Source organism: Nelumbo lutea, chromosome 1 (genome assembly GCF_056320005.1).
Source record: "Nelumbo lutea isolate HS-2025 chromosome 1, American lotus-T2T, whole genome shotgun sequence".
Taxonomy (NCBI): Eukaryota; Viridiplantae; Streptophyta; class Magnoliopsida; order Proteales; family Nelumbonaceae; genus Nelumbo; species Nelumbo lutea.
In genome coordinates, this window is record NC_142684.1 from 217,692,706 (window position 1) to 217,719,956 (window position 27,251).

The window sequence follows — 27,251 nt, forward strand, 5'->3', positions numbered from 1 at the left end:
GGGAGATTACTCTTCGTTGTCTTCTTTGGGGGAGAGAGACAAATCCTATACCTAGGCTCCCTAACTATAACTGGTCGTGACGGAAGGGGATTAAACTCTAATTGTTTCTTCTGCCGCAGAGGAAGAGAAGAGGGGAAGAAGCTTAACTCAGAAGAGGAGTGCCGTAGAGAGGGAGATGGGGAAGAAGATGGATTTTAATCTTATAAGAGATTAAATTCAATGGATTTGATTGATCAATTACATGAGAAATTGCCCCAATACACTTGGTTGAAAAATCAGTTTTTCTATTATAAAAATCCAATTTTAAACTTGTCACACATTAGAAAATTATAAATTTTATTTTCAGTATTTAATAGGAGTTGATTTACACTCCTTAGAATTAGTAGATGAGAGTATGGGGATTTGATATCGCGTAATATATGTGCGCGTGATGCAATAAGGCGCTTTAAAGGCGCACTTTGCTCACACTTCGTGCGTACCCGCGTGGCTCGCGATGGACGATTCTAATTTTGATGAATTGATAACCGTTGATAACCATTAATAAAATCAACGATCATGATTTGATTAGGTATGATCAAAAGGTACAATTCAAAATTAAGAATCACCGGCTACTAACTACGTAATCTAAATTGTGACTTTTCAATTGCCTTCCTTTTCCTTGTACCTCTTCAATAACGTTATAAATACAATGTGTTAGTACTCAAAACTTTTCCTCCAAAGTTTTGACAGTGACCCATCTTCTCCAAAGACTGCTTCTCATGGAATCGTGGTGACAGAGGTCCGTTCAACAAAAACACTCTCTTAGAAGTCCTTGTTAGGGTCGCCGGTATCGGCGACAAGATTTTCGTCCTCGCCTACGGCTTTGGCACCCATTAATCAGCTTGGCGGTGCATACTATCCTATTTTTCTCATCACTACCGCATCATCCTCTATGACCTCGTATGTGCCGGCAGTGTTAATCCTGATTACTTCGCCTACACCGGTCACTCTATTTTCCGCCATGATAGGCATCTTAACCTCTGTTTCCATCTGAAAACGAGGACATTGGAATTTTCTCTCAGCTTTAGCTTAACTTATCAATTTTTATTAGTAATAAGTTTTCAATCGGTTGTACGTGATGGTCAATTCCTGTCATTACTTCTTACTTCCGTTCCTAAAGCCCTACCACTAAACCCCCAGTTCTGGCGAGTCCCCTACTGTAGATATCCCGAACTATTTGAAAATGGCGGCTTTGATCCCTGAAGCAGCTCATAAGGTTTTCACACCCGAAACTCTTCGATCCGCAGCAAAGCAATCAGAGCGGATACATATTGTTCCTGTTCGACTTCGCAGGGCCATCAAAAAGATCCTTAGAGGCCTTTCTCTTTTCCATCCTATTAAGGCTTTCTCCTTGTTTCTATCATTTTTCCTTTAGTTATTTGATTCCTATTTTTGTTTTTTCTTTTTCTTTCTCTTTCTTTTTTTTTCTTATAATTTTCAATTCTGTTGTTATTTCGAATTCGAATTCGACCCAGAACAAGAGAAACCCCATATGAAGAGAAAGGTATTGAGTTTGTCTGAGTCATTCAGTGAAATCAAGGACGTTAATCTCCAGCTCGCCACCTCCACTTCAAAGGAACTCGTTGAAGGCCCTCTCAAGTCCATGGAGCGCTAAAGACGATGGAAGATCAAGACTTCTTACGGTGACATTGGTCTCAAGTACAGAGACGACGAGACTGTAGCTTATGTTGCTTCTCGGATGCCCGCCGTATACTCTGCCTGTCACAGAGTTCTCAGAGAGGTAAAATGAAGAAATAAAATACAATACAAACAATTATTTCTTCGTTAATGTTTTGAATTCAAATTCACTTCTTGTAAGTTCAAATGGTGCTGTTGTAGGTTCGTAGAAGATTACCGGGATTTTCTCCAGCTAGAGTATTGGATTTTGGCTCTGGTACTGGTTCGGTTCTGTGGTGAGAAGCTGGTTCGATTATTTTCTAATGATTCTTCGCGATATCAATATGAGTTCAACATTTTCTGGTAGTTTTCAAGTTCCATTTTTTTCCTTTTGATTAATTAAAGAATGGTGTAGGGCATTGCGAGAAATCTGGCCTCGTTCTTTGGAGAGAATTAATTTAGTAGAGCCGTCCAAATCTATGCAACGTGCTGGTCAGAGCCTTTTACAAGGTAACTAATGACATTACATGTTGTCATAATAGTGATGTGAAATAGGATAAGGAAATCTTAGAAAAGAAGTATGAAAATGGGAACAGATTATGATAATGTAATGGGTTAGACAAAGAAGTATAAAAAAATGCAATACTTCATCATTGTATAGATGCTTCATTGCTTTAGTAGTCGATCAAGACTACAGTCAGTCTTGGATTTCAAAGGATTTCAGATTGAGAAAAGTAGAAGGAAAGAGGGAGAAGAAGAAGAAGAAAGCAGAAGTACACAAGGGTTTTGAAAAGGAGGGACAAATCGAATGAATCTGCCGCTGCCACTCTCTCAATATTTATATGTTATATTCACTAATTGTAGGAAAGGGCAGAATTGCCCTTAATGCTTACATGGCAAATAAAACAATAATAAACTGAAATAACAAGCTGTCTAAAATAACTACCAATTAACACTGACATAACTAACAAAGATTATATGTGCTGTCATACGAACATCGTGGGGACCACAGCCGTGGGGCCCACATCAGTGTTCTCTACACACCCCCTCAAGTTGGGAATAGATATTTGTCATTCCCAACTTGCATAGGTCTGTCTCTTTTTCCTTGGAACAACCTTGGTGAGAAGATCTGCGAGCTGCATGTTGGAGGTGATATACGGGAGACACACTTCTTGTGATGAGACCCTTTATCTGACAAAATGTCGATCTTCGATATGTTTAGTTCTGTCATGCTGCACCGGATTGTGAGCCATATTAATAGTTGCCTGATTATTGCAATACAGTATCAAGGGCTTCTCATAATCAATACCCAATTCTTCAAGTAGTGATTTCAGCCACACCATTAGCCATTGATCTGTATTCAGCTTCGGCACTAGAGCGAGAAACAACACTTTGTTTCTTACTCCTCCAAGAGACAATGTTACCTCCTACAAGGGCACAATATCCAGATGTAGACCTCCTGTCATCAGCACTCTCAGCCCAATCAGCATTTGTATAGACCTCCACCTTCATGTGATTATTATTCTTGAATAGTATACCTCTACTTGGACATCTCTTCAAGTATGCTAATATTCTCTCAACTGCAAGAAGATGAGTAGTTCTAGGGGAATGCATGTAACTGACTAACAACACTGACTGCATAACTGATGTCTGGCCGTGTGAGACAGAGATATAGGAGCTTTCCAACCAACCGTTGGAACATAATTTTGTCTTCAAGAGGCTCTCCACCCTCTGCACTGATTTGTGATTTTGTTCAATGGGTGTATTTGTAGGTTTGACACCTAAATTTCTTGTTTCCGCCAACAGATCTAGAACATACTTCCTTTGAGAATTAAAGATCCCTTGTTTAGATCTAGCAACCTCAATACCCCAAAAATATCGCAATGCACCAGGATCTTTCACCTCAAACTCTTGATGAAGGAGCTGTTTGAGGGACTCAATCTCACTATTATTATTCCCTGTCACTACAATATCATCCACATATACAGCAAGCAAGGTCAAGGAAGAGTTCACTCTTTTAACGAACAATGTATGATTTGACTGGGCCTGTACATAGCCGGATTTTTCAAGGGCTAGTTTGGATCTATCAAACGAAGCTCTAGGGGACTGTTTTAGTCCATACAATGCCTTATTCAGTCGGCAAATCTTCTTACCTATCTCTGCATCATAAAATCCAAGGGGCAACTGCATGTAACTTCTTCCTATAAGTCTCCATTTAGAAAGACATTTTTAACGTCTATCTGGAACAAGGGCCAAGAGTAACTTGTTGCAAGGGCTAATAGAATTCGAATAGTGGTCATCTTGGCTACTGGGGCAAAAGTCTCCAAATAGTCTATACCATAAGTCTGAGTAAATCCTTTTGCAACCAACCGGGCTTTGTACCTTTCAATGGAGCCATCAACATTATGTTTCACAGTAAATACCCATCTACATCCAACCGGTTTCTTTCCTTTGGGTAGGTTAACTAGCTCCAAAGTATTATTTTTCAAAAGGGCATCCATTTCAACTTTCATTGCATCTTTCCACTCAGGAACTGAAAAAGCTTCTTGCACTGTTCTGGGGATAGGAATATCAGCAATGGAAGTAAGAAAGGACCTGTAAGAAGGAGACAGACAATCATAGGATAGAAATTGGGAAATGCAGTGAGTTGTGGATGTGATGCAACACCATTTCCCTTTACGGACCGCAATAGGGAGGTCAAGGTCATCCGAAGGAAGGGAAGTAGCAACAGTGGAAGGTATCTCAGTGGGTCTTAGACTTGATAAGGGGACTGTAGTACCTGGATCTGGATCTGCAGAAGGAACTGGGGTTGGTCTAGACTATTGATGACTGAAATCAACCTGCCTCCATCGCCTGTGATAGACTTTCAACTCTTGATCCCTCTGACAACCCTCACCATTACATCCCTCATCACTCAATGGAATGGGTAAAGGAACTTCAGATGAGTAAACCCCACTTTCACTGCGCTCCCCTTGAGGAAAAAGACCCAAATTCTCACTACTCTCCCCCTGAGGAGAAGCCCTAGGATAATAGGATACCTCCTCAAAGAAGGTGACATCCATCGAAACAAATATCCTCCTTGAAACAGGATCATAGCAGCAATAACCCTTTTGAATTTGTGCATAACCGAGAAAAATGCATTTGTAGGCCTTAGGGTCAAATTTGGAATGATGAGGTTCAAGAATCTGAACAAAGCAGGTGCAACCAAAGGTTTTAAGAGGAACAATAAACAACTCCTCGTCTGGGTATAGAAGGGTAAATGGAGGCTTCATGTCAAGAACCCGAGAGGGAACCCGATTAATGAGATACACTGTCGTGAGGATAGCATCACCCCATAAACGGATAGGCACATTGGAGGTAAACATAATGCTTCTAGCCACCTCCAAAATGTGCTTATTCTTCCTCTCGGCAACTTCATTCTGCTGTGGTGTATGAGGACAAGTGCTCTGGTGATTAACCCCATGATTGAGTAGATAAGAGGTCAGTGGCTTGGCAAAGTATTCTTTTGCATTATCAGATCTGGGGATTTTGATTTTGACCCCAAACTGGGTTAAAATCATCTGATGAAAGTTTTGGGTCAGAGCGGGAACTTCATCTCGAGAACGCATAAGGTAGACCCAAGAAAAATGGGTATAGTCATCAACAAACAATAGAAAATATCTGTACCTCCCCATAGAAGGGATGTGATACGGGCCCCAAACATCGGTGTGCACAATATCAAAAGAATTACTACTTCTTTTATTACTCAAGGAATAAGATGTTCTACAATGTTTGGCAAGCTCACAACTCTCACATCTCAAATTTGACATCTCAACAGACTCAAACAAAGTAGGAAACAAACTCTTCAAAGACCGAAAAGATAAATGACCTAACTGATTATGCCAGAGCATAACCGAACTCATAGACTGAGAGACAAAAGACTTCTTATCCACAGGCTCTTTCCAATGAGAACTCTCTCCAAGAAGATAGATCCCATTCATCTCACAGCCAGTCCCAATCACCTTCCTTGTCTCCAAGTCCTGAAAAACACATCGGTCAGGGAAAAATGTTACTGAATAGTTCTGGTGTTTTGTAATATTACTGATTGAAAGCAAATTAGTATCAAGTTTAGGAACATGCAAGACTGAGGATAAGGAGATAGTATCAGATAACTTGATGTCACCCTTGCCAGAAATGGGAACAAGGGAGCCATCAACTATGGATACTTTATCTCTACCAGAAGATAAATGATAAGTAGTGAAAAGTGATGGCAAGTTAGTCATATGGTCAGATGCACCTGAGTCTATTACCCAACAATGTTCAATGTTACCTGGAGCTGAAGCATGGTAAGCTGAGGCCCGAGTACCTAAATGAGCAAATGCTGATGTGGCAGGGGCTGATGGTGACTGAGATGACTGAGCTGAATTCCCAACCTCCTTTTCCAACTGTATTAGGGCAGCCTGAACAATAGCTAAGGTATCTAGGGGCGTGCCTTTTGTGCCCGATGAGGATGCAGAATCGGTATTCACAGCCATATGAGCATTACCGCTTTTATTCCTTAGTTTTGCTGGGACTAAATGAGGGTGCGGCTTCCAACATGTATCTTTCGTATGCTTGGGTTTCTTACAATGTTCACATTACTAGATCCCGTTTATCTTCCTTCTTCATGTCCCTTTCTGTATCACCCCTAGACTTAGGTTTAACTGCTGTTAGGGCTGGGGGGAAGGATTGATGCTGCATCATAACCTTTCTTCTAGTCTCTTCACTATGCACCAGGGAGTAGGCTTGAGATAATGTCACACTGTCTCTTGTCAGTATTTGCTGTCTCACAATGTCATAATCAGAATTCAGGCCAGCCAGAAATTCAAATACCCTATTGGTCTCGACTTGCTTTCTATGGGTCTGTGCATCTTTTGGACTTTCCCACTCAAGTCTCCAGATGGTTAATTTCATGCCACAGAGATTTCAAGGTAGAGAAATAAACAGAGACTGGTTTCTCAACTTGTTTGAGGTTATTTACCTCACACTCCAGTTCATAGGCTCTAGCAACATTAAGGGGTTGGGAGTAGGTCTCTTTCATGACATCCCATATCTCCTTGACTGTCTTTGCCCACAAGTAATTTCGGCTGATATGTGGCTGCATAGAGTTGCACAGCCATGTCATAACCAAGTAGTTCTCTTGAACCCACTTGGTATACATTGGGTCCTCCTTGGAAGGTTCTTTCACATCTCCCAATAGGTAGCTAAGTTTTCCCCTTCCCCCAAATGCCATCATGGCCGATTGGGCCCATTCCAAGTAATTGGATCTGTCAAATCTCACAGTTGTAATCTGAAACGCTGTCTCAGACATATTACCAGAATTGCTGTTCCCAAAGACACCTTCCCCCTGAATTTTTAACTCCATTCTTGGTTAAGAATCAGTAATTAAGAACTATTAGGGCTACTGCAATAGAAAACAACACTTAAATAACTGATTACAGTCAGAAATCTGTATGAAATCAGTTCAGATCTGATCTGAAACCAATCAGCAATCAGAATATAATCAGTCCGATAACAGTTCTCACCCCCAAAACAGGCTCGGAAGCCGAAACAGGTCTAGAAACCACTTAGAAAACAACATGTAATGCTGAGCAGAATTAGGGTTTTAATCATAGGGTTAGGAAAACCTTTGTGAGAACATAAACAGTGCTCAGTCGCACCTTCCAAAGGATTCACAGTCAAGTCTGGCCGTAGGGTTAATGACAAACCCTAAAAAAACTGATCGCCTTTGAGAAAATAAAGGAGAGTTTGGCCGCTCCTCCTAGATAGGTCCAACCTATCTTGACTGGCAGCAATCTCAAGGGAAAAATAAAAACTTACCCAGAAAACTCTGATCGCTACCTTCAATCGTGGCCTGAACCCTAACCTTCTCTGATTCTTCCTGATTACCAAAACACTCTACAAGCCTTCGGACAGCTGCTAAGCCTTCTGGTAACCTCCAAGAATCAGCCAACGAACAGTCCTTTGTAAGCTTCCAGTCCTAGACAGTTCTCATGTGGTCGGCTGGACTAGACACACATGAGAAACCCTAGATAGGCTCTGATACCAAGTAGTCGATCAAGACTACAGTCAGTCTTGGATTCCAAAGGATTTCAGATTGAGAAAAGTAGAAGGAAAGAGGGAGAAGAAGAAGAAGAAAGCAGAAGTACACAAGGGTTTTGAAAAGGAGGGATAGATCGAATGAATCTTCCACTGCCACTCTCTCATTATTTATATGTTATGTTCACTAGTTGTAGGAAAGGGCAGAATTGCCCTTAATGCTTACATGGCAAATAAAACAATAATAAACTGAAATAACAAGCTGTCTAAAATAACTACCAACTAACACTGACATAACTAACAAAGATTACATGTGCTGTCATACAAACACCGAGGGGACCACAGCCGTGGGGCCCACATCAGTGTTCTCTACAGTTTTTGTGATGAATAAGAAGCTCCTTCATATGATAATTTGGCAGTTATGGCATGGAATGCCTATATTTGTTTATCTTGTGTAGCATTACATTTCTAGCTTCCAAAAAGATGCCATTCTTGATCACAAGGTTGGTGTGTTGCCTAAGAAGGATTATACCATTTCTGGGTGTCTATATGCACCATAAGTACTAGAGAGCAAGTTAATTGAGTCATCTCTTATTTTTTGTGTCATCCAAACATGGTGCATAAGTTGACTTTCATAGAGAAAGATGTATTATGTTGCTTTTGGTCGGCTTTCCAAAGGTGGGTTTCCTATTTGACTGAAATAGGATTTCTTCAGGGAACTGACAAAGAAAATTAGTTTATCTTGTATGAGGGTTTATTCTACAAGGTATGGGAGGGTTTTACATGTCGAGACTGGTTTTAGTCTTGGCATCTTTTTTGTTCAGGTTTTAGAGAGAGGTAAGTGAAAATGGGTGTACTAGTGTACAAGGGTTTGGGTTTTGGGAAAAAAACTTGAGCAGGCTTGTGTTGTTCTCGATTTTCTTTCATAGCGAAAATTGGGTTTATTTCTCCTGTTATCTAGGCGCAAGGCTGAACTACATAAATCTTTGTCTTTTTTATTTTCTATTATTTTTTGGAATTTTTTTTTTAGAGTTTTGAGTTCTTTGAAAAGTCAAGTTTGAGGTTAGTGGATTTGCAATAGAGTTACTACATGAAGGATCAATAATTAATGGGAGAAAATGACAAAGAAGTATAAATTCACTTGTGGGTGTTTCAAAGCAACATACCTTTTCTGGTTGCTTGCATGGTTCTCTTCTGATGAAAATCCGTAGAAACTTGTTTAGGAACAAGTGTTACTTAATGAACAATGAACCATTTTCTGATTGAATCATGTTGATTGTTATGTTCACTTGTGGGTGTTTCAAAGCAACATACCTTTTCTGGTTGCTTGCATGGTTCTCTTCTGATGAAAATCCGTAGAAACTTGTTTAGGAACAAGTGTTACTTAATGAACAATGAACCATTTTCTGATTGAATCATGTTGATTGTTATGATTATTTATGAGCTTCTTCTTGACTATTGTTTAATTTTTTTCTGAAATTTTAAAGTATTCTGAATCACTGATGACCGATTGTCATTTGTTATTTGAGGACTTACTTATTCATAACGTTAAATTTCATTTCCGTTAAAAAAAATTCCTCTCAAAACATGGAAGTGATGGTATTTTAGATCCATTAGGCTGCGTTTGGAAAGGAGGTAAATACCGGTTCAGTGCATTATTTCATTCCGGTCCACACTTCCATGCATTTGGAAACAATGTAAAAACACCTCTATTATCGATGTAAATTTGCAAACATCCTGGAGTTTACATCGATCTGAAACGTCCACACCAGCTTCCTTCTGAGATCTGAGGAGTCCGAACTGGATATTTTACCCTCATCCATAGCAGCTTCTGAGATCTGAAGAGTCACACTGAAACGACTATTAACCTTCATCCATAGTAGCTTCTAAGATTTGAGGAGTCCGACCAAAACGGCTCTTTAGGTAGGAAATGGTGGGTTAACTCATCATTTCAGTTGCCTTTATTAGATGGAAGGGTAGTTGCAAAGATGATAAATATTTTTTATGACAGTTCATACCGTAAGATTTTAAGTGGTTTGACGAGTTGTAGTTGTAAGATGTTCTATCAGATATATCATGCAGAAATTTTAGTTTTTTTGATTAGGATGCACTGCTTCTATGAAAATAGTTTCTATTTTAATTTGAGACAAGAAACTATAAGGATTTATCATGAATTCGATTTCAGTTTACTTGTATTATCTTGCATCCTACCTTATGCCTAGACAAATAACCCTCCTTCCTCCTTTCTCTTTCATCTAAAGCGAATGCCACTTCATTTTACTTCTCACGTACAAATAAGAGAAGTCAAATCTGAAGTAAAAGTAAAGTAGAATTTACTCTCAACTCTTTTGCATTCACATGCATTTACTTACACCAGTGCAAATGGAATTTGTACTATAACCAAATGCAGCCATAGTCTTAGATTTTGTATCAGGTTTAAGCATAACCATTTACATTGGTTAATGCCCCTTAATACATGGTGGTTTGCCAATGGATCAGATCCCATCCAACTAAATTGGATTTTGATAATCCATTATGCTTATCAGATTGAATTGGACCACTCTAGATAAACCTTTATTTGTTGGATTGGATTAGTTTATTAACAATTTGATCCTACAACAATCCAATCCGATGTTAACCCAAAAGTTCAGAGTATCAATATGTATTGTTTTTTTTGTTAATACTTACGTGTGGCACAATAGGAAATCAATAGTCGTGGTAAAATTTTATTGCATTTATCATGTATTGTGTTAGCATCGGTATTCGGTATTTATTAGTTGTTAGCCAGATCTTATAAATCGATATATACAACTGCTACAAACCGTTACAAACTCATTCAATTGTTGTTGCAATTTGATTTTAAGAGAAGTCTAAATGACATATTCTCGTTGCTTTGTTTTTAGTTTATCTTCCCATCTTTTTTGATATCTTTGACTTGCTTTTTATGGTATAGTATTCTTCAGCAAGTTTCAGTGAATGGCTACTAGGTGATTGCTGAAAGTTGGGTTGTTCCATTCAAATGTTGATGCATTTCTCTATGGTTGTTGATGTTCATTGATGTATATTCTTATTGGTACTGGTATATTTCATAGGCAAATTTAAATATATTTCTTTGGGAATGTAATAGGATGGTCTTGTCGTAGAAGCTTGAATTTGATTTTCTTTAGCAAACAAAAAGTAAAGAATTAAACTCCCATATTTTTCAGGGGGGTTGCTTTTGCCATATTTAACACATTGAGTTGTTCTTGGTGGCTTCTACTGTTGATGGTCCATCTAGAATTGCATGGCCATTTTCTTTACTGAGAACTAGTTGAATGCCAACTAGAAAAATGTCAAAGATTTCATATGAGATCCTTCCAAATGGAAATGTTTGAGATTTTTTTCAAGGGAGGGGAGGAAGGGATACCAATCCATCCATTGGATTTGTATATGAAGATTCTAAAACTAGATCTTGCAGCCTAGAATTATTTAGATTGGGTTGAACCAATAAAAAATTAGGGAAACCAGAGACCAGTCTGGGTTCCATATATATATATATATATATATACTCCTGCTGGTGGGTTATTTCACAGAAATGGGTATTCAAGTGGGGTCAATAACTCAGATTGCAACATCTGTATTGGTTATTGATTCATCATGTTATATAGAAAACAAACAATTTATTGGAATTTTCTTTTGGGTTCTAAACGAGCTGCATTTTGGTTAGGTTTGAACTGTCTGGAGTCAAAAGAATATGGAGGTTGTTTTTCTCACAAGTCACAACTAGTCATGGTGTCTGCCTATTAGATAGAGACTGAACCTTGAAGGATACATGGTTTAGAGTTCAAAAGGCAACTGTTAACTGGTGACCAATTATAACTCTTGGCAAATTAGAGAAATCATGGATCTTGTGGACACTGATTGAACAAAGGCAACTGAAGTTTGTTTTGGTAGATGAATTGACTTAACTTTCTCCATACCTTGAGACTGGCCAGATATAATTCATATCCAATTAATAAAAAAGCAAGGAGCACTGAGACAATCATGGACCAACCATTTTTTGACATGTTTAGGAGTTGAAGAGATAACCCACTTAAGGCCTTCCAATAGGATTCAATGATGAAAATATTAGTTAGTAACCGGAAGGTTATTGGTGTATGAGTGGGTCATTTTGATGAGTACCGGAACTTCTTACCACTTAAAGCACAGAACTTCAGCTAGAAACTAGCAAGAACTAATTTCTAAGTGGAACTTCTAACAGTACCTATGGAGTAAATGCTAAAAGATGTATATGAGGGATAGGAAACTACAATGCATATATAATTTTTCATATGTTCTCTAGCCACCCACTCACACCACTAAATCTTGTCACCATACATAGATAGAACTTTTCATATGTTTTCCAGCCAAATCATTCCATGAACTGTACTGTTAGTGATTTCATATGTTGATGAATTTCATCCATTTGAAAGGAACTTCACTGTGTGATTTACATAAGCTCATTTTTAATATATGAGTTCCATCCACTAAGTGGCAAGTGAGTTTTGGAGGCACTTGGCCATCAGGACCATGTTAAACTTCCCAATCTTTGGAGAATTACTCTGGCCTAGTTGGGAAATGATGGCTGAATTGAAAAGTTGAAATACAAAAACTAGAATCCATAATACACCCTTGTATTAAGATGGTTATCCCTTGATACCTCATCATGAATGTTGACAAATGCAAATCTGACTTTGTGAGAATGCCCTATTTTATTAGCATTCTGTGTGTGTGTGTGTGTGTGTGTTTTAATTCATGTATCTCACTTTAAGATACCTCTCTATATGTGCTGCTTGTATTTGGTATTCCTACAAGAAGAGCCTAATCTGGAATCCATGACTTATAGTATTTTCTTGGAGCTGTAAACCATCTTGTGAATGATTTCCTACTTTAAATCACTCTTGAAGAAATAAAAGATAGACAGAAACAAAGAGAGCTACTTAAAAGGAAGGTACGGTTATTTCCAATATATAGGAGGTGTTAGTTGAAATGCCATGTATTGTTGGTCCACCTGAATTCAAGGCTACCACCTTGATACATTAAGTACCTTGTGTGTTAGTGGGAATAGGGGGAGAAAAGAGTCCAACAAAATCTATTGGGAATGACTCTAGTAGCATAGGTTTAAACTAATCAAATCTAGCTAGCTCTTTGTCATCGTCTTTTATTTAACTTTTGAGATGTATCTATTATAGATCTCATGCTTGCATTCTCTAATTACATCCTAAATATTTAACTTTTAGTTTAATCTTTTTTGTTGGGTCTTAGCAATGGTATGATGTTTATTAATGTCTATTATATTGTTGTGAGAACAATCATTATCTCACTTCTTTCTAGCATGTTGTTCATGATGCATGCAAATTGACAATTTCTTCTTTTTTTGGTGGAATCTAAACTATAGTCTCCTATATTAATTTGCATTTATTTGCTTATTATGTACATCTACCAATCTAGTACAAACTTATTAGTAGGATTTCAGTCCAGCAATCTCTTTGAGCATAAAGCCATATCATCTAAAGCTACCAATCTCTTTTTCTTTTGTCCCAACCTCTCTCCACAACCGGTATCTGGTTTTACAACAGATGCAAGCAGGCTACTGGGTAGGTTGGAGGTCTTCTAACGGGCAGGTTGTAAGAGTTGCTATTTAATAGTCAAAAGGTCTTAAAATTTGGTATGATAACAGTCTAACGCTTTTTTATATCGGTGTAAGTTTCCAAATGCCAGCAAAATCACACCGATTGTTTTGCATCTTGCTGCCAAACGTGAAGATCGTAAATCAAACATACAAAAGCAAACCAGTTTGCATTTTTCAAAACCGGTAGAATGCTAATTTACACTCTGCAAATTTGTATTTACCTCCTTTCCAAACGCAGCCTTAGTTTCAACATTTTCCAAAATAGCATTATAATGTAATATAAGTATTTAATTATTTAATATATAAATTTCAATAGAATGTACAACATACATTCTAAATTGCAAATATGATGCAGCCATAGCAATAGTATTATAATGAGGCACCTGCCTTGTGATTTTTGTTCCATAGGCAGCTCCTTGACAACTAACTAATCTCATTTTTCCTTTCAGTGGTTTATTTGGATACTATCCAACTTTCTGCCGGCATTGTCATGAACTTGTGATCATGTGAGCTGGTTTAATGAAATTCTAATACATTTATGTTGGTGTTTGCACAGATCTGAAGGACTTGCCCCTTATTCACAGCTATGACAGCATTCAAGCACTAACTCAAAATCTTGAGAAGTCTGATAGAGAGCATGACCTTTTGTTTAGTCTTTTTTTGAAAGACTAGTTATGACTTGTTGGTGATGGTTTAATCATTACACCATTGCTTAAACATGTTTTTTAGCCATGGATTTCTGAATAGTTTTCTCTCATTGTAGTTAAGGGGCTTGTTTGGTTCAATTGTAAAATCTTGACCCCAGATAACTTGTACCAACATTGGGTAATGCCAACGGTCATTCTAGGCTTTGTAGTTGATCATATGTATGTGACTGATCTCTATGACCCAACTCAGGTGTCTCTGTTTCAACACTTAGTAATTCATCAAGAATATCTTCATAAAAATTACTTGGTTGGGGAATTATTTTGAAGTCATTTACATTAGGAAAGACCCTGCACTGATATGAAGTGGGATTCCTATAGTTTTTCACTTATTAATAACGCTTTTTGATTGTACCAATCAAAACAGAAAAAAAATCTCTTGAATGTTGTTGCTGATTATGAAATGAAGTAACTTATTTTGCCTTAAAGGCGTAAATACTACTATGAATTCCAAAAAAATGGAAAAATAAAACCTAAATACCATGATCTCTGCAACTGTTGTTCCCTCTTTGAATTTAGAAATTCACTTAGCTTTCCAGATTTCTTTGGAGCTTCTTGTTCTCATTCTTTAATATTAGAGGTTGGCAGCCTAGATAATCCAACACGATTTTTTCAATATAACCTTGATGCAGTCCACAATCATGCTCCAAGAAGCATAGAATCATATGCCTAATTGTTAGTAGATTTCTAACAGCTAGTTCATTAAAAGCTCCAACAACTTCTAACAGCTAGTTTCTCATTCAATGCTCTAACAACTAGTTTTGCATTTAATTCTCCAACAACTAGCTTCTCATTTAATGTTCCAACAGCTAGTTTTATTCTCTATATAAAGTTTTGTAATCTCAAGCTAGAGGCATCAAGTTCTTTCCTTTGTTTGGAGAAGCCTAGAGTTTTCTTTGAGAGTTGAGAGAGTCCTCTCTTTGGGTGAGTGAGTCCCCAATCTTGTTGTCTCATATTGTAATCCATCTCTGATTAATAAAGTTCTACCCAATTCTCTTCTTCCTTTTCCTATTTCTTTGAGCAAAATTTTCTTACATTATCTCCATATTTGAGCTGCATCAAACTTTCCATTCAAGGTAGCAAGAAAGCAAAGTTTTTTTCTGGAGTTGTGTTCCATATGCCATTTGTTGTTGTTGGCACATTTGGAAGGACATGATCAGAAGAATATTTGAAGATTCTAGGGAAAGTTGAGAAGAATTATGCTCAATGATTGGAATAGTGATCATGAATTATGTCAAAGTTCATTCGGACATTGCTAACATTCAAAGAAATGAATTTGGGGATTCATTTTGGACTACGTTAGAGATGCTGTGGAGCTTCTGATTGTATTGGAGAAAGGGAGGCTATTTTCTGGTTTGTTTCTAAATTGTGCTCTTTTTTGCTACAAATTCTGTTATGTTTTTATATTAAAAATAAATTTTGGTTCATAGGTGGTTTTAAATTTCAATTCACTATTACCTTTTCTTTACAACCAATAAAATCTTGCATCCTTCCCTTTTTTCTTGATTTTGCTGAAGTCCTATGTGCTTGGGGAGGTGCCATCACTGAAGGACAGAATTACTATGGTTCGCCAACTTTGGGATCTTACATGAGATGTGCTGGTATAATCTTCAAGCTTAAAAGTATTTCAAGCCCTGAATTAATTAATATTTATTTTATTGTTTCACTTTTTCTGTACCATGCTATCCAACTATCCAAGTATATGATGTGTCCTTACGCTGCTCCACCTGGATTGTTTATTTTTATTGCATTTTATTGTCTGAACTTATATTGTTATATAATCTTCAAGTGCAATGCTGCTTTGCGTCCCAAAGCACAATAAAGGATCTAATTTCTTTTTAGAACTGGTGTGGGGGTTGAAAAAATTCTATTGCTACGTTTTCATCTTGTTTAGGTGCTCGAAGTGAATATCTCTACCCATGCACTGCTAGCTAAATTTAAGGACTTTGAAATTCCTTGCTTTGAAATGGAGGCCATCCTTAATTTTCCAACTTCATAGAAAGGAAGATATTATGAAAATATTGATAATATTTTGCATAAGCATATTATTGCTTTTGATTACTACATAACATTTTAAATGACAGAATTTTGCAAATAAAGTATTCAGACTTTGCAAACAAAGGGTAAAATTAAACTCCGACGGAAGCTCCACGGGTAATCCAGGACCCTCCGGAGTTGGGGGAGTCTTCAGGGATGGGGAGGGCAGAATGGTGACGCTCCCCATAGGAATGGGAGACTCTTTGAGAGTTGGGGGATTCTAAACTGTTAATAGGGTGGCTGCAAACAATGATGGTGGGGGTATGGAATGTTAGACAGCAATTAAGGGAAATGATATGCTTGGCAAGGGAAGCTGGAGTAGCTTTCAAATGAGTAAAGAGGTCAGCCAACTCTATGGCAGATAGCTTGGCAAAGCAGGGGACCTTCAGGGAAAACTTTTTTTGGGCTGTACCGTAACTCTTGAAGTTGTTTTGGGGTCAAAACTCATTGTTTGAGTGGTTGACAGTGTATATAATTAATTGATATCCTTAATGAAAGTTACCGTTTCCAATAAAAAAAAATCTTTAATTATAACTTGTTTGAAAGATCACCCATATTCCTTATATGTTCACGGTACATGTAATTTAACTCTTTGAACTTTGGAAGCATGTGTAAGATTTTGTTGACGTGATACCTGGTGTGGAAGGAATGTGGACTGTGGAGGAATAAACATTGCAAAAATATTTTAGAAGTTGGTCTACGTTCCTTTTGGATGAGATGACTTACTATTAGTAATGGTGGATTATTGTTAAACTTTTGCATTGGATGATATTTCCTTGTTTACTTGTTTTCTTTAATAAGTGCCAAATCTTGGCTAGGTCTTGATTGAGCCAGGAACACCACATGGATTTAACATCATATCTCAAATGTGATCTCATATCTTATGGATGACAAAGAGGGTAAGTTGATTATTCCCCTCTAATTATTCTTAGGGTATAATCATTGTTTAGGATTAATCTAAATATGTGATAGGACTGCTAAACTTTTTGCAACCTGCTCCCGTAACTTGAGTTGTTATGCTTCACAAGGATCTTTTATCTGATGTATTAATTATTTGTTTATGGCTCATAAGAAATGCCACAAATCTGATGATGCATGTAACGAGGCTTCAAAGGACTTGGTGGGTCTCAAAAGTGGTGCATTTGTAGTAGCTCCTGTGAGTTTCATATCAACATTATCTTAATGTTTTCTTCTTGTTTATTTATTTATACTTTTAGTTATGCCTTTGGTAAGCTGCCTTGTTTTAACAGTGTTCCAATTGCAGTGCCCACATGATGAACCTTGTCCATTGGAGAATAGCAGCAAATATTGTCATTTTGTTCAGCGTTTAGAGAGGACATCTTCACAACGTGCATACAAGGTGAGTTCTTGTTTAGAACTATCCTATGGTAAATATGCAAGGTGAGTTCTTGTTTCAAACTTTGGCCTGGAAAAGTGCTTCATCATTAGTTTTTATAGGTGTCTTGCATAATGGCCTCAACTTGCAGCAGCTATTATAATACTGCGGTCATTGTTTGTTCTGTTGCTAAGCTTCTCTAACCTATTCTAGTGATGCTGGTATTTTGGGATTTGGGGTCTTTGTATCTGATCCATACATAAGAGCCGAGTCTAGATAAAGCTATGACCATTGGTGAAACTATGAATGTTAAAAGCCTGTTCTAGAACCCCCCAAGATTGTTATAAACATTGTTAGAACTTTCTTGTCTAAGTTCACAAAAGCTCTAATATAATTAGGCAAGTTTGTAGCTCAAGTCCATTTTGTCTGATCTTTATACATATTATTTGGTTCCAGATTAATGGATTAATGAATTATTTTAACCAGTTAAAGTTAAAAGGAAAGGATTAAAAAAAAAGAGAGAAAAATGTGAGATCCATGATTTACTAAACGAGTATTTATGATATTGTGGCTGTATCTAGGGAACCTCTCCCTTTTCTTCAGATTTTTTTTTTGATCAGTAACAGTGAAATTTTATTAATGATATAAAATCAGGATTACAAAGGGAGGGAGCTAAAAAGTCTTTAACTCCAGCTACCCAAGAAACTTTCTGACCATGCAGTGATTACAAAACAGCCCAAAATAATGTGTCTCTATTTACCCCTTGCCTAGCTAGACCATCAGCCAATGCATTTGCACTTCTCTTTATCCATTTACATTGAATTTCCATGTCCTTGGTTAGCCACTTATTCTTCCTCTTTTCATTGCTGTATTTCCACATCATAGCACTGTCCTCTTTTAGCCATTTCACCACAATTTCAGAATCACCTTCTATAATCACCTTTTTGATATTCATTTCCTTTAACCTTTGTATCCCTTCAATAGCTCCTAAAATCTCAGCCCTCAATGAGTCTCCCACCCCAATCAGCCCAGAGTACATGGCTAACAAGTTCCCTGTTTCTCCCCTTACCACACCCCCAATTTTGGAAGGCCCTGGGTTGCCTATGCTGCTGCCATCAAAGTTCAGTTTGGTGAATCCAAGAGGTGGAGGAGTCCAGCAAGCTTTTAAGATCTTTCTACTTAAGCCTGAATCTGCAATCTCCCTCCAATTCCTTAACAGCTCATCAACTGAGAACACTTTGAATAGTTCCAATGTTTTCAACCATTGTATCATCCTAATGTGGATGATCTCCATGATTTCTTCCACTTCTCTCTCTATTTGAGAAAATCCTTAAATTTCTCTCCTCCCACACTATCCAACAAATTGCAGCTCTACCACACCTCCACATGATTTTAGCCTTTTTAGTTGGCCAATTAGGCATGGAAGAAAACAAGCTTGGAACATTCAAAGGGGGGATCAACCTGCATCCAAACAGAGAAGTAAACCATACCCAAATAGCTTTAACAAACTGGCAAGATATTAGTAAAAGGTACTCAGACTCACCATCGGAATTATAGAGAACACACCAGTGAGGAGACAAGTAGCTGTTGGGTTTTTTCCTTTGGAGTAGATTCCCTGTATTAAGTCTTCCTAGGAAGGCTTTCCAACAAAACCTCCCAAGCTTAGGAGGTATAGGTCGACACCACACTTCTTTAACAGGGAAAGAAGAACCAACAGGATGAGAGGGTAACAATGCTTTGAAAAAGGAGGCACAGGTGTAGGAACTCGAGGGAGTGAGTGTCTAGATTCTGCTATTTGTTTTAGAAGGCTCAATGAATACCCCTTCAAGGATAGATAGTAAGGCTATAGTACATGCGAATTTTGTGTCCCTAACACCTCTTCTCAAACTTAAATTCCAACCAAACCTAAAAGGTGAAATGGAATGAACAAGGAAGGATGAGACTGGTTCATTCTTGAGGGAAGAAATAGCAAAAAGGCCTGGAAATTAGTTGTGTTGTAGGTGTGAATATGGGGGAAAGTGAGATCCTTGAGTGTGCAAATATTTTGGGTTGTGGAGTATTGAGTTGGCCTTTGATTTATCTTGGTCTTCCTCTAGGAGATAATCCTTAAAAAAGAAGCTTTTGGATTCCAGTAGTGGAGAGGTTTGAAAAGAGACTTGCTTCTTGGAAGAAAAACTACCTATCTCTTGGAGGAAGAATCGCCTTAATCAGGTCTATCCTAGCTAATTTGCTCATTTATTACCTTTCAGTCTTTAAGGTGCCTGTAGGGGTGGCTAGCAAATTGGAAAACTTAATAAGGGACTTTATGTGGGAGTCGGGGGAGGAAAAAAAATATCATAGGGTTAGATGGGAGATGGTGTGTAGGAGTAAGTAGGATGAAGGGCTAGGCATTGGGAATATAAGGAAGAGGAATTTGGCTTTGCTAAGGAAATGGCTATGGCGGTTTGACTAAGATAATTTGTAGTATTCATGGGCTTGCAGAGAATGGTTGGGACTCTAGGATTCTGGCTATGGCTACAAGTGCATCATCATGGAAATCCATCCAAGATATTTTGCCTCTTTTCTCTCCTTGGATCGGGTATGATTTGCACTCGGGTAATCTCATAAAGTTCTAGGAACATGTTTGGGTTTGGGAGACCCCTTTGAAAGATCAATTTCCGGCTTTATTTGCAATCTCCACCCTAAAAAATGAACCAATTACCAGTTTCCTCGTTTCCTCGAGTTCAAATTCCGGGTTTGCATGGAACTTGGGTTTGAGAAGAGTTCCATTCTTAATGGGATTTTTCTAGAGCCTACAAAGACAGATAGTAGGATCTAGACTTTGTCTCCCTTCGGATCCTTTACTTGTGCATCCTTCTTTAAAGCCCTGATACATCCAGAAATTCCTATTGGATTGTCATTTCCTGTTAAGGAAGTGTGGTGTAAACCTATACCTCTGAGGGTTGGGAGCTTATGTTGGGAAGTTTTCCTTAAAAGAATCAACATAGGTGATCTACTTCAAAGAAAAAGACCCAATAGATGTTTATCTCCACATTGGTGTGTTTTATGCAAAGCTGCTGGTGAGTCTGGGTACCACTTACTAATATCTTGTGTTTTGACAAAAAATATTTGGGATTGGTTTGCTTCTTTATTTGGGTGCAGGTGGACATATTCAACTAGTCTACAAAGCTTGTTTTCCTCTTCTTCTTTTGAATGCTCAACTAAAAGATCAAGAATTATGTGGAGATGCATGAGAGCTGCTGTTTGTTGGATATTATGGGGGGAAAGAAATGCAAGGATCTTCTCGGAAAATGAGAGAAGTTTGGAAAATATGGTAGAGTTGATTCATATGAGGGTAATACATTGGCTGAAGACAATGAATGAGTTCATAGATTTTTCAACAAATGATTTACTAAGAAAGTGGAAAGAAGTTGCTAGCTCAGTCTCAAGGAAGAAGGCTTTGAATCCGAAGGGAGACATTGGGGCAATATTACCTCTAGAGCTCTCCCAAGACTTCAGACCACTGGCCTATAATGTTGGTCAAGGAGGAATTAAGAGGAGTTGGGCCTATCCCTTTCAAGTTTGAAAACATGTGGTTGACTCATCCAGGTTTCATTGAGAAGATCAGAGAGTGGTGGGAGCAAGCTAATCCGGTAGTTGATTGGGAGGGAATGAGGTTCCACAAGAAACTCCAATACTTAAAATCACAATTAAAGGAGTGGAATAGGCTGGAGTTTGGAAGATTAGAAGAGAGAAAACAAGTTTTGATGGAGCAAATCGAGGATTTGGACCTGAAGGAAGAGAGAGGTTCCTTTGGAGAGGAAGAAAGGAAGTTGAGATGGGTTTTGAGGAGGCAGATGGAGGACATCTTGGTTAAGGAGGAAACTAGTTGGAGGCAAAAATCCAGGTGTAAGTGGCTAAAGGAGGGAGACAGAAACACAAAGTTTTTCCATTCAGTGGCAAAAGGGAGGAGAAAGAAGAATTTCATCTCTAATTTGGATAGGCCGACTCTAAGTGCAGAGAAGGGAGAGTGGTTAGAAAAAAGGTTTGATATGGAGGAGGTAAAGGAAGCAATATTCTCAATGGATAGGACAAAAGCTTCAGGTCCAGATGGGTTCACAATGGCCTTTTACTAGGATTGTTGGGATATTTTGGAGAATGATCTTAGATCAGTTTTTGAGGAGTTCCATAGGAGGGGTGTAATAAACTCGGGCTTGAACTCAACTTTCATTGCTTTAGTCCCAAAGAAGAATGATGCTTCTCAACCAAAGGATTTTAGACCTATTAGTCTGGTGACTAGCTTGTACAAAATCATTGCAAAGGTGCTGTCTCTCAGGATAAAGAAGGTGCTCCCCTCTATTATTGCACCCAACCAAGGCGCTTTTGTGGAGGGAAGACAAATCATCGATCAGATTCTCATTGCAAATGAGAGCTTGGAGAGCTTTAGGAAGTCAAAGAAGAAGGGAGTGGTTTGCAAATTGGATTTGGAGAAGGCTTATGACTTGTTTGATTGGTCTTTCTTGATGGAGGTGTTGAGGAGTTTTGGTTTTGGAGACAGGTGGTGTAAGTGAATCTGGGACTGTGTTAGGACTTGTCATTATTCTATCTTGGTGAACGGGACTGTGGTTGACTTCTTTCTTGCGTTGAGAGGTCTAAGACAAGGAGATCCTCTTTCCCCATTTCTTTTCACCCTGATTATTGATGTGCTTGGGAGATTGATCCATAGAGCAGACTCGAGGAATTTGATAAGAGGGTGGAGAGTAGGAAGGGAGGATGTTCCCTTAACTCTTCTACAATATGCAGATGATACTATCATTTTCTGTGAAGGAGGGAACTTCAATTGGATCCGGAATCTAAAGTTGACAATACAACTCTTTGAGCAGATATCTAACCTCAAGGTAAATTTTGATAAGAGTTGTGCGGCGGGAGTGAATGTGAACGAAAGGGACCTAAGGGAATTTGCAGGTGAGCTAGGTTGTGCAACTTCGGACTGGCCCTTGACATATTTGGGCCTCCCTTTAGGAGATAATCCTAAGAGTGTTAGCTTTTGGGCTCCGGTAGTGGAGAAGTTTGAGAAGAGGCTGGCGGCCTGGAAGAGAAATTATCTTTCTTTAGGTGGGAGAGTCATTCTCATTAGGTCTACCCTAGCTAACCTACTTGTCTACTATCTGTCATTGTTTAAGATCCTCTCAAAGGTTTCAAATCCTTTGGAAAAATTAATAAGGAACTTTCTCTGATAGCCTGGAGAGGAGAAGAGAGATCATAGGGTGAGTTGGGAGGTGGTCACTAGGTGTAAAAAACTAGGAGGTCTTGGGATTGGTAATTTCAAGAAAAGGAATATGGCTCTACTAGGGAAGTGGTTGTGGAGGTTTCATTGGAAAGGGATAAATTGTGGACTAAGATTGTGGCTAGCATTCATGGGTTGGAAGACAATGGCTGGGATTTTGGAATCTTGGCAAGGACTTCAGCTGCTTCTCCTTGGAAATCCATTCACAATCTGCTTCCAGTTTTCTCCCCTTGGATCAGGTATGGTCTAAACTCTGGTAACCGAATAAAATTCTGGGAACAACTTTGGGTCGGGGATTCTCCTTTGAAGGACCAGTTCCTTCCTTGTATGCTCTATCAAACTTGAAAAATGAATCCATATCTTCTTTCTTGGTCCCTTCAGCCTCCACTTCTGGCTTTGGATGGAACCTTGGCCTGCGTAGGGCAATTAGGGATACAAACATGGATAGTTTGGTAACTTTGCTAGCCTCCCTTGAGATTGTCTTCCTAAACCCTGCTAAGGAAGACACCAGATTTTGGACCCTTTCTAGCTCTGGTACCTTTTCTTGTGCTTCTTTCTTTGAAACCTTAACTCAACCTCTTATCCCCTTTGGGTGGTCCTTTCCAGTAAAGGAAATTTGGAGTAGGCCTATTCCTCCTCGGATTGTTTTTTTTTGTTGGAAAATTTTCTTGGAATGAATCAACACTTTAGACTTACTTCAGAGAAAGAGACCCAACTATTGTCTACTTTCTAATAGATGTGCTCTTTGTAAAGCTGATGGGGAATCTGGCTACCACCTCATGGTCTCTTGTAAGGCTGCTAAAACTGTTTGGGAGTGGGTTTTCTCCCGTTTTGGGTGTTCTTGGTATCCTCCGGAGATTGCCCAAGGTTTGTTTTCTCCTTTTTTCAGTTGGCCTAGGAAGCGAAGGAAGACTATGTGGAGGTGTATTAGGGCAGCGGTATACTGGTCATTGTGGGAAGAAAGAAACTCACGCATTTTTTCCAACAAGGAAAGAACATTGGAAGAATTGTTAGATCGAATCCTTTTAAGGGCTGTCCACTGGCTAAAATCTATGGAGTTGTTTTCAGATTTTCCTGTGGATGACTTGCTAAGAAATTGGAAAGAGATTGCTTCCATTGCTAGATGCAAGAGGACTCTTTGTCCGTTTTGGTCCCCTCCCCCCTCGGGCTTTATAAAGCTGAATTTTGATGGCAACAGTGTAAGGAATCCAGGGCCCTTTGGGATTGGAGGAGTCTTCAGGAATGAGGAAGGGACTGTTACTGCTTTATTCTCTGGCCCTGTTGGAGAAGGTGACTCTCTTAGGGTTGAGATCCTTGCAGCGCTTGAAGGAATTCGAAGAGCAAAGGAATTAAATATTAGTCGTTTGATCCTAGAAGGTGATTCGAAGGTGGTGGTTAGTTGGTTGAAGACAGAGGATAGTGGTTTGTGGAACTTTAACAATGAAAAAAAAACAGTTCTTATGGCTGGGTAGGGACATTGAGATTCAGTATAGTTGGGTGAAGAGGAGTGCCAACTCATTTGCAGATAGGTTGGCCAAGCAAGGAGTCAATAGGGAGTGTTTTTTGGGCTAGTTTTTAATCTTTCTTCTTTGCATTCCCTTTGTTTTCTGTTGTTGGGGAGCTAAGTTATTTTATCTCCCCTTTTGTATCCATATTCCCTCTTTTCTTTTAATTTAATGAAGATGGTGTTATTGATAAAAAAAAAAAGAAGGCTTTGAATCTCAATTGGAACCCTTCACCTCCTGGTTTTATCAAACTAAATTTTGATGGCAATAGCATGGGGAATCCAGGGCCTTTGGGTATTGGGGGGGTTCTAAGTGATGAGAGAGGTCATGTAATAGCTTTGTTCTCTAGCCCAATTGGAGTGAGAGACTCCTTGAGGGCTGAGGTATTAGTTCTACACCGGAACTGGAAGAATGATGTCCCTGCTCAGGGACTTCAATGAGTCATCTCGGCCAACTTATTTCATGCATGACTGTATTTTAGACTTGAGTGTTATTCAAGTTTCTTTCCCCTGTTTTACTTTTTACTTAATTAAGGACCTGCCAATTGTTGTAGCTCAACATAACCTGTTGATTTCTTCCTAATTTATATATTGATATTAGCTCCTCAGACCATGCTTGTTCATCAACTACCGTTGATCCAATGATATGCTCCGGTTGTCAGTCCATGATTATAACATGGATCACTACCATAGACATTAACAAAACATATATAGAGACTGATTAGGTTATCCTGCTTGAGCATATTTAAAAATAAAAAAGAAAGATGATTATAACAAGTATTATATCGATGTAAAATTCCATTAACTTTTTAGCTGAAGTATCAATGTCTTCTTTGCTTAGTCATAAAAAGGGGAAAGAGGAGAGAAAAGCTTGGCTGTTCATAGGGTAGCTGAGGCTACTCATATTATTGTAAATCTTTCTTCTAATTAATAAAAGATTTTTCTGTTGCTGATCCAAAAAACAAAACTTGGCTGTTGAAAGCTGACTATTTATATTTTGGTTTCGGTTGATCATTTTGTAACAGGGTGCTTTGGCCACTTGATGGCATGAAATTTGATACTTTAAAGGAACAACACGCTAAACGTAATCCTGAAGATCTTGAGATTGACTTTGGTATGTGCCTGTTTTATGTCAATTGCTTATGGATGCATGCTAACCCTGACAGAGGACCAATTCGAGTCAGAGGATGAGGATATTCCATACGACGAAGACCCAGTTTCTTATGATTCATATTACAGAGACTGATGCGATAGATGAGCATGAAGAAGAGGAAGCAGCTCATGCTGATCTAGGGAGTGGTTGGGGCCGGATTATTTTCACTCCTGTTCGGAGGGGCAAACAAGTGGCAATGGATGTCTGTCGATCGACCAAACGTGATGGCTCAGAGGGGTCCTTTGAGCATGTGGTCATCACAGAGTAAGAATCCTACCCTACATCGACAGGCTCGTAGGTCTCTTTGGGGTGATCTGTGGCCCTTCTAGGTGTAATGTTCTCTGTTGTTGATGGCTGTTCAATGTGTGGAAATGTGATGTAAAAGCCAAGTACAGATAGTTTATTGTTCTGAAGCTAATTGATGTTGATATTTTGTTCAGTTCTTTTGTTTGAGTCATGAGTCTCATGACATTAGACAGTCGTATGATTGTCATGTTTTGGACTTATTTATTTATTAATTTATCAATGAGAAAAAGAGGGAATTGACAGCTTGTTGAGTGGTTACTTTTCGTCAATTTGGTTCAATTGACGGAAAACCGTTTTTTTGTTACTGGATCACGGGTTGAGTGGTTACTGTCCTGTTCGACCACTCAATTTGGTCCAATTAAAAAATTTAAAGCATAATAAAAATTAGAAAATTGTTACAGATGATCTTTTAAAGTTACTTTTCGTCAAAATAAACTTAAAGCAAACGTTGCACTAAACTTTGGCTGTTTGGGAGTTGGGACATGGGAGCATGGCAATGACTTTTTTTAATCCCACATCCATGTTAGCGTTTCATCAAGTGCAGGTAGTTCTCAAACAGTTCACAGTTTACCTTCCAGTATCATGTCCTTACAGCCGCATAGATTCTTTTTTCTAGAATTTATATTTATTATTAATAGTTTAATACATTTATTTTTAGGGATGGTAATTTCTACTCTATCCGGTGGGTATCTGCCCCTACTCATCTGTATGGGTACAGGTAGAGTAGGATTAGGTTAAATTCAACCCTCCTCGACCTGTATATATTAATAAAAAACATATAAATCTTATATATTAGGTGTTGAGTTGAGCTATTTTATTTATTTATTGCTTATATATAATAAAAATAATAGAAAATTACAATCCACCTTACCCTTGAATGTGGGGAGGGTTTTGCATTTTCATGTGTGAGGAAGGGTTTTGATTCTCAAAATCCAACTCGCTGTGGACTTTGGGGCAGATACGGGTTGTGAGGTTAGGGAGGTGGGTAGAGTCTAGAATTTACAAAACCTGCCCCATTTTGGGGCAGATATGGGTTAAGTTTGTTTAACCAAATCAACACTTCTAAGACCTAGGCAGTCTAACTAATGGTGGCTCAATTGTTAACTTGGGATCAAATCTCGCGGGCAAGGTTTAGCTGAACGCTTTAGTTGTTCAGTGAGCTGTGGAACCAATGATAAGGTTATGGGGCCCATGAATTTATTATTGGTGTGGAACCTCATCATTGGTTCCACAACCCACTGAACAGCTAAAATGTTCAGCTAATCCGAATTCAAATCTTGCTACCACTCCATTGGGGTAGGGGCGTCAATTGAACTGGATTTGGTCCAATCCGATTTAGTCCAATGTGAGTCTATTATAAATTGACCATGTCCAATCCAATCCAATAAATATTTTGGACTGGTCTAAATAAATGTCTGGACTGTCAAATTTGTTCAAATTCGTTTTAATTTAGATTGATTTCGATCCAAATTCGGACCATTGATGCCTATATTATTAACTTATATCAATGAACCAGATATTGGCTTAATCAAACCGAATCCAATATAAATTTATTACGGATGGATCAGATCGAATCCAATCT

The 27,251-nt window shown here is 38.5% G+C and overlaps 1 protein-coding gene across 13 annotated transcripts; it reads left to right on the top strand.

Moving 5' to 3' along the window:
- Window positions 1-626: 626 nt before the first annotated feature.
- On the top strand, window positions 627-25,914 carry LOC148881033 (rsm22-cox11 tandem fusion protein 2, mitochondrial-like). Of its 13 annotated transcripts, none has more exons than XR_016104728.1 (10): window positions 711-778; window positions 1,515-1,780; window positions 1,879-1,952; window positions 2,072-2,166; window positions 13,920-15,420; window positions 15,585-15,668; window positions 16,923-17,003; window positions 17,177-17,260; window positions 17,369-17,464; window positions 25,236-25,914. XR_016104728.1 is itself a non-coding variant. In XM_088963262.1 (9 exons), exons 6-9 carry the CDS (start codon window positions 16,992-16,994, stop codon window positions 25,629-25,631), a joined length of 447 nt encoding a protein of 148 aa, XP_088819388.1. In that variant the 5' UTR covers window positions 627-778; window positions 1,515-1,780; window positions 1,879-1,963; window positions 2,072-2,166; window positions 15,585-15,668; window positions 16,923-16,991; the 3' UTR covers window positions 25,632-25,914. The 13 variants fall into 13 exon arrangements, 8 of the variants coding, with proteins under 8 accessions (XP_088819388.1, XP_088819385.1, XP_088819389.1 ...); XR_016104730.1 differs by lacking the exon at window positions 13,920-15,420 and having other exon boundaries at window positions 25,236-25,294; window positions 25,377-25,914; XM_088963262.1 differs by lacking the exon at window positions 13,920-15,420 and having other exon boundaries at window positions 627-778; window positions 1,879-1,963; window positions 25,377-25,914.
- The last annotated feature ends 1,337 nt before the right edge of the window (window positions 25,915-27,251 follow it).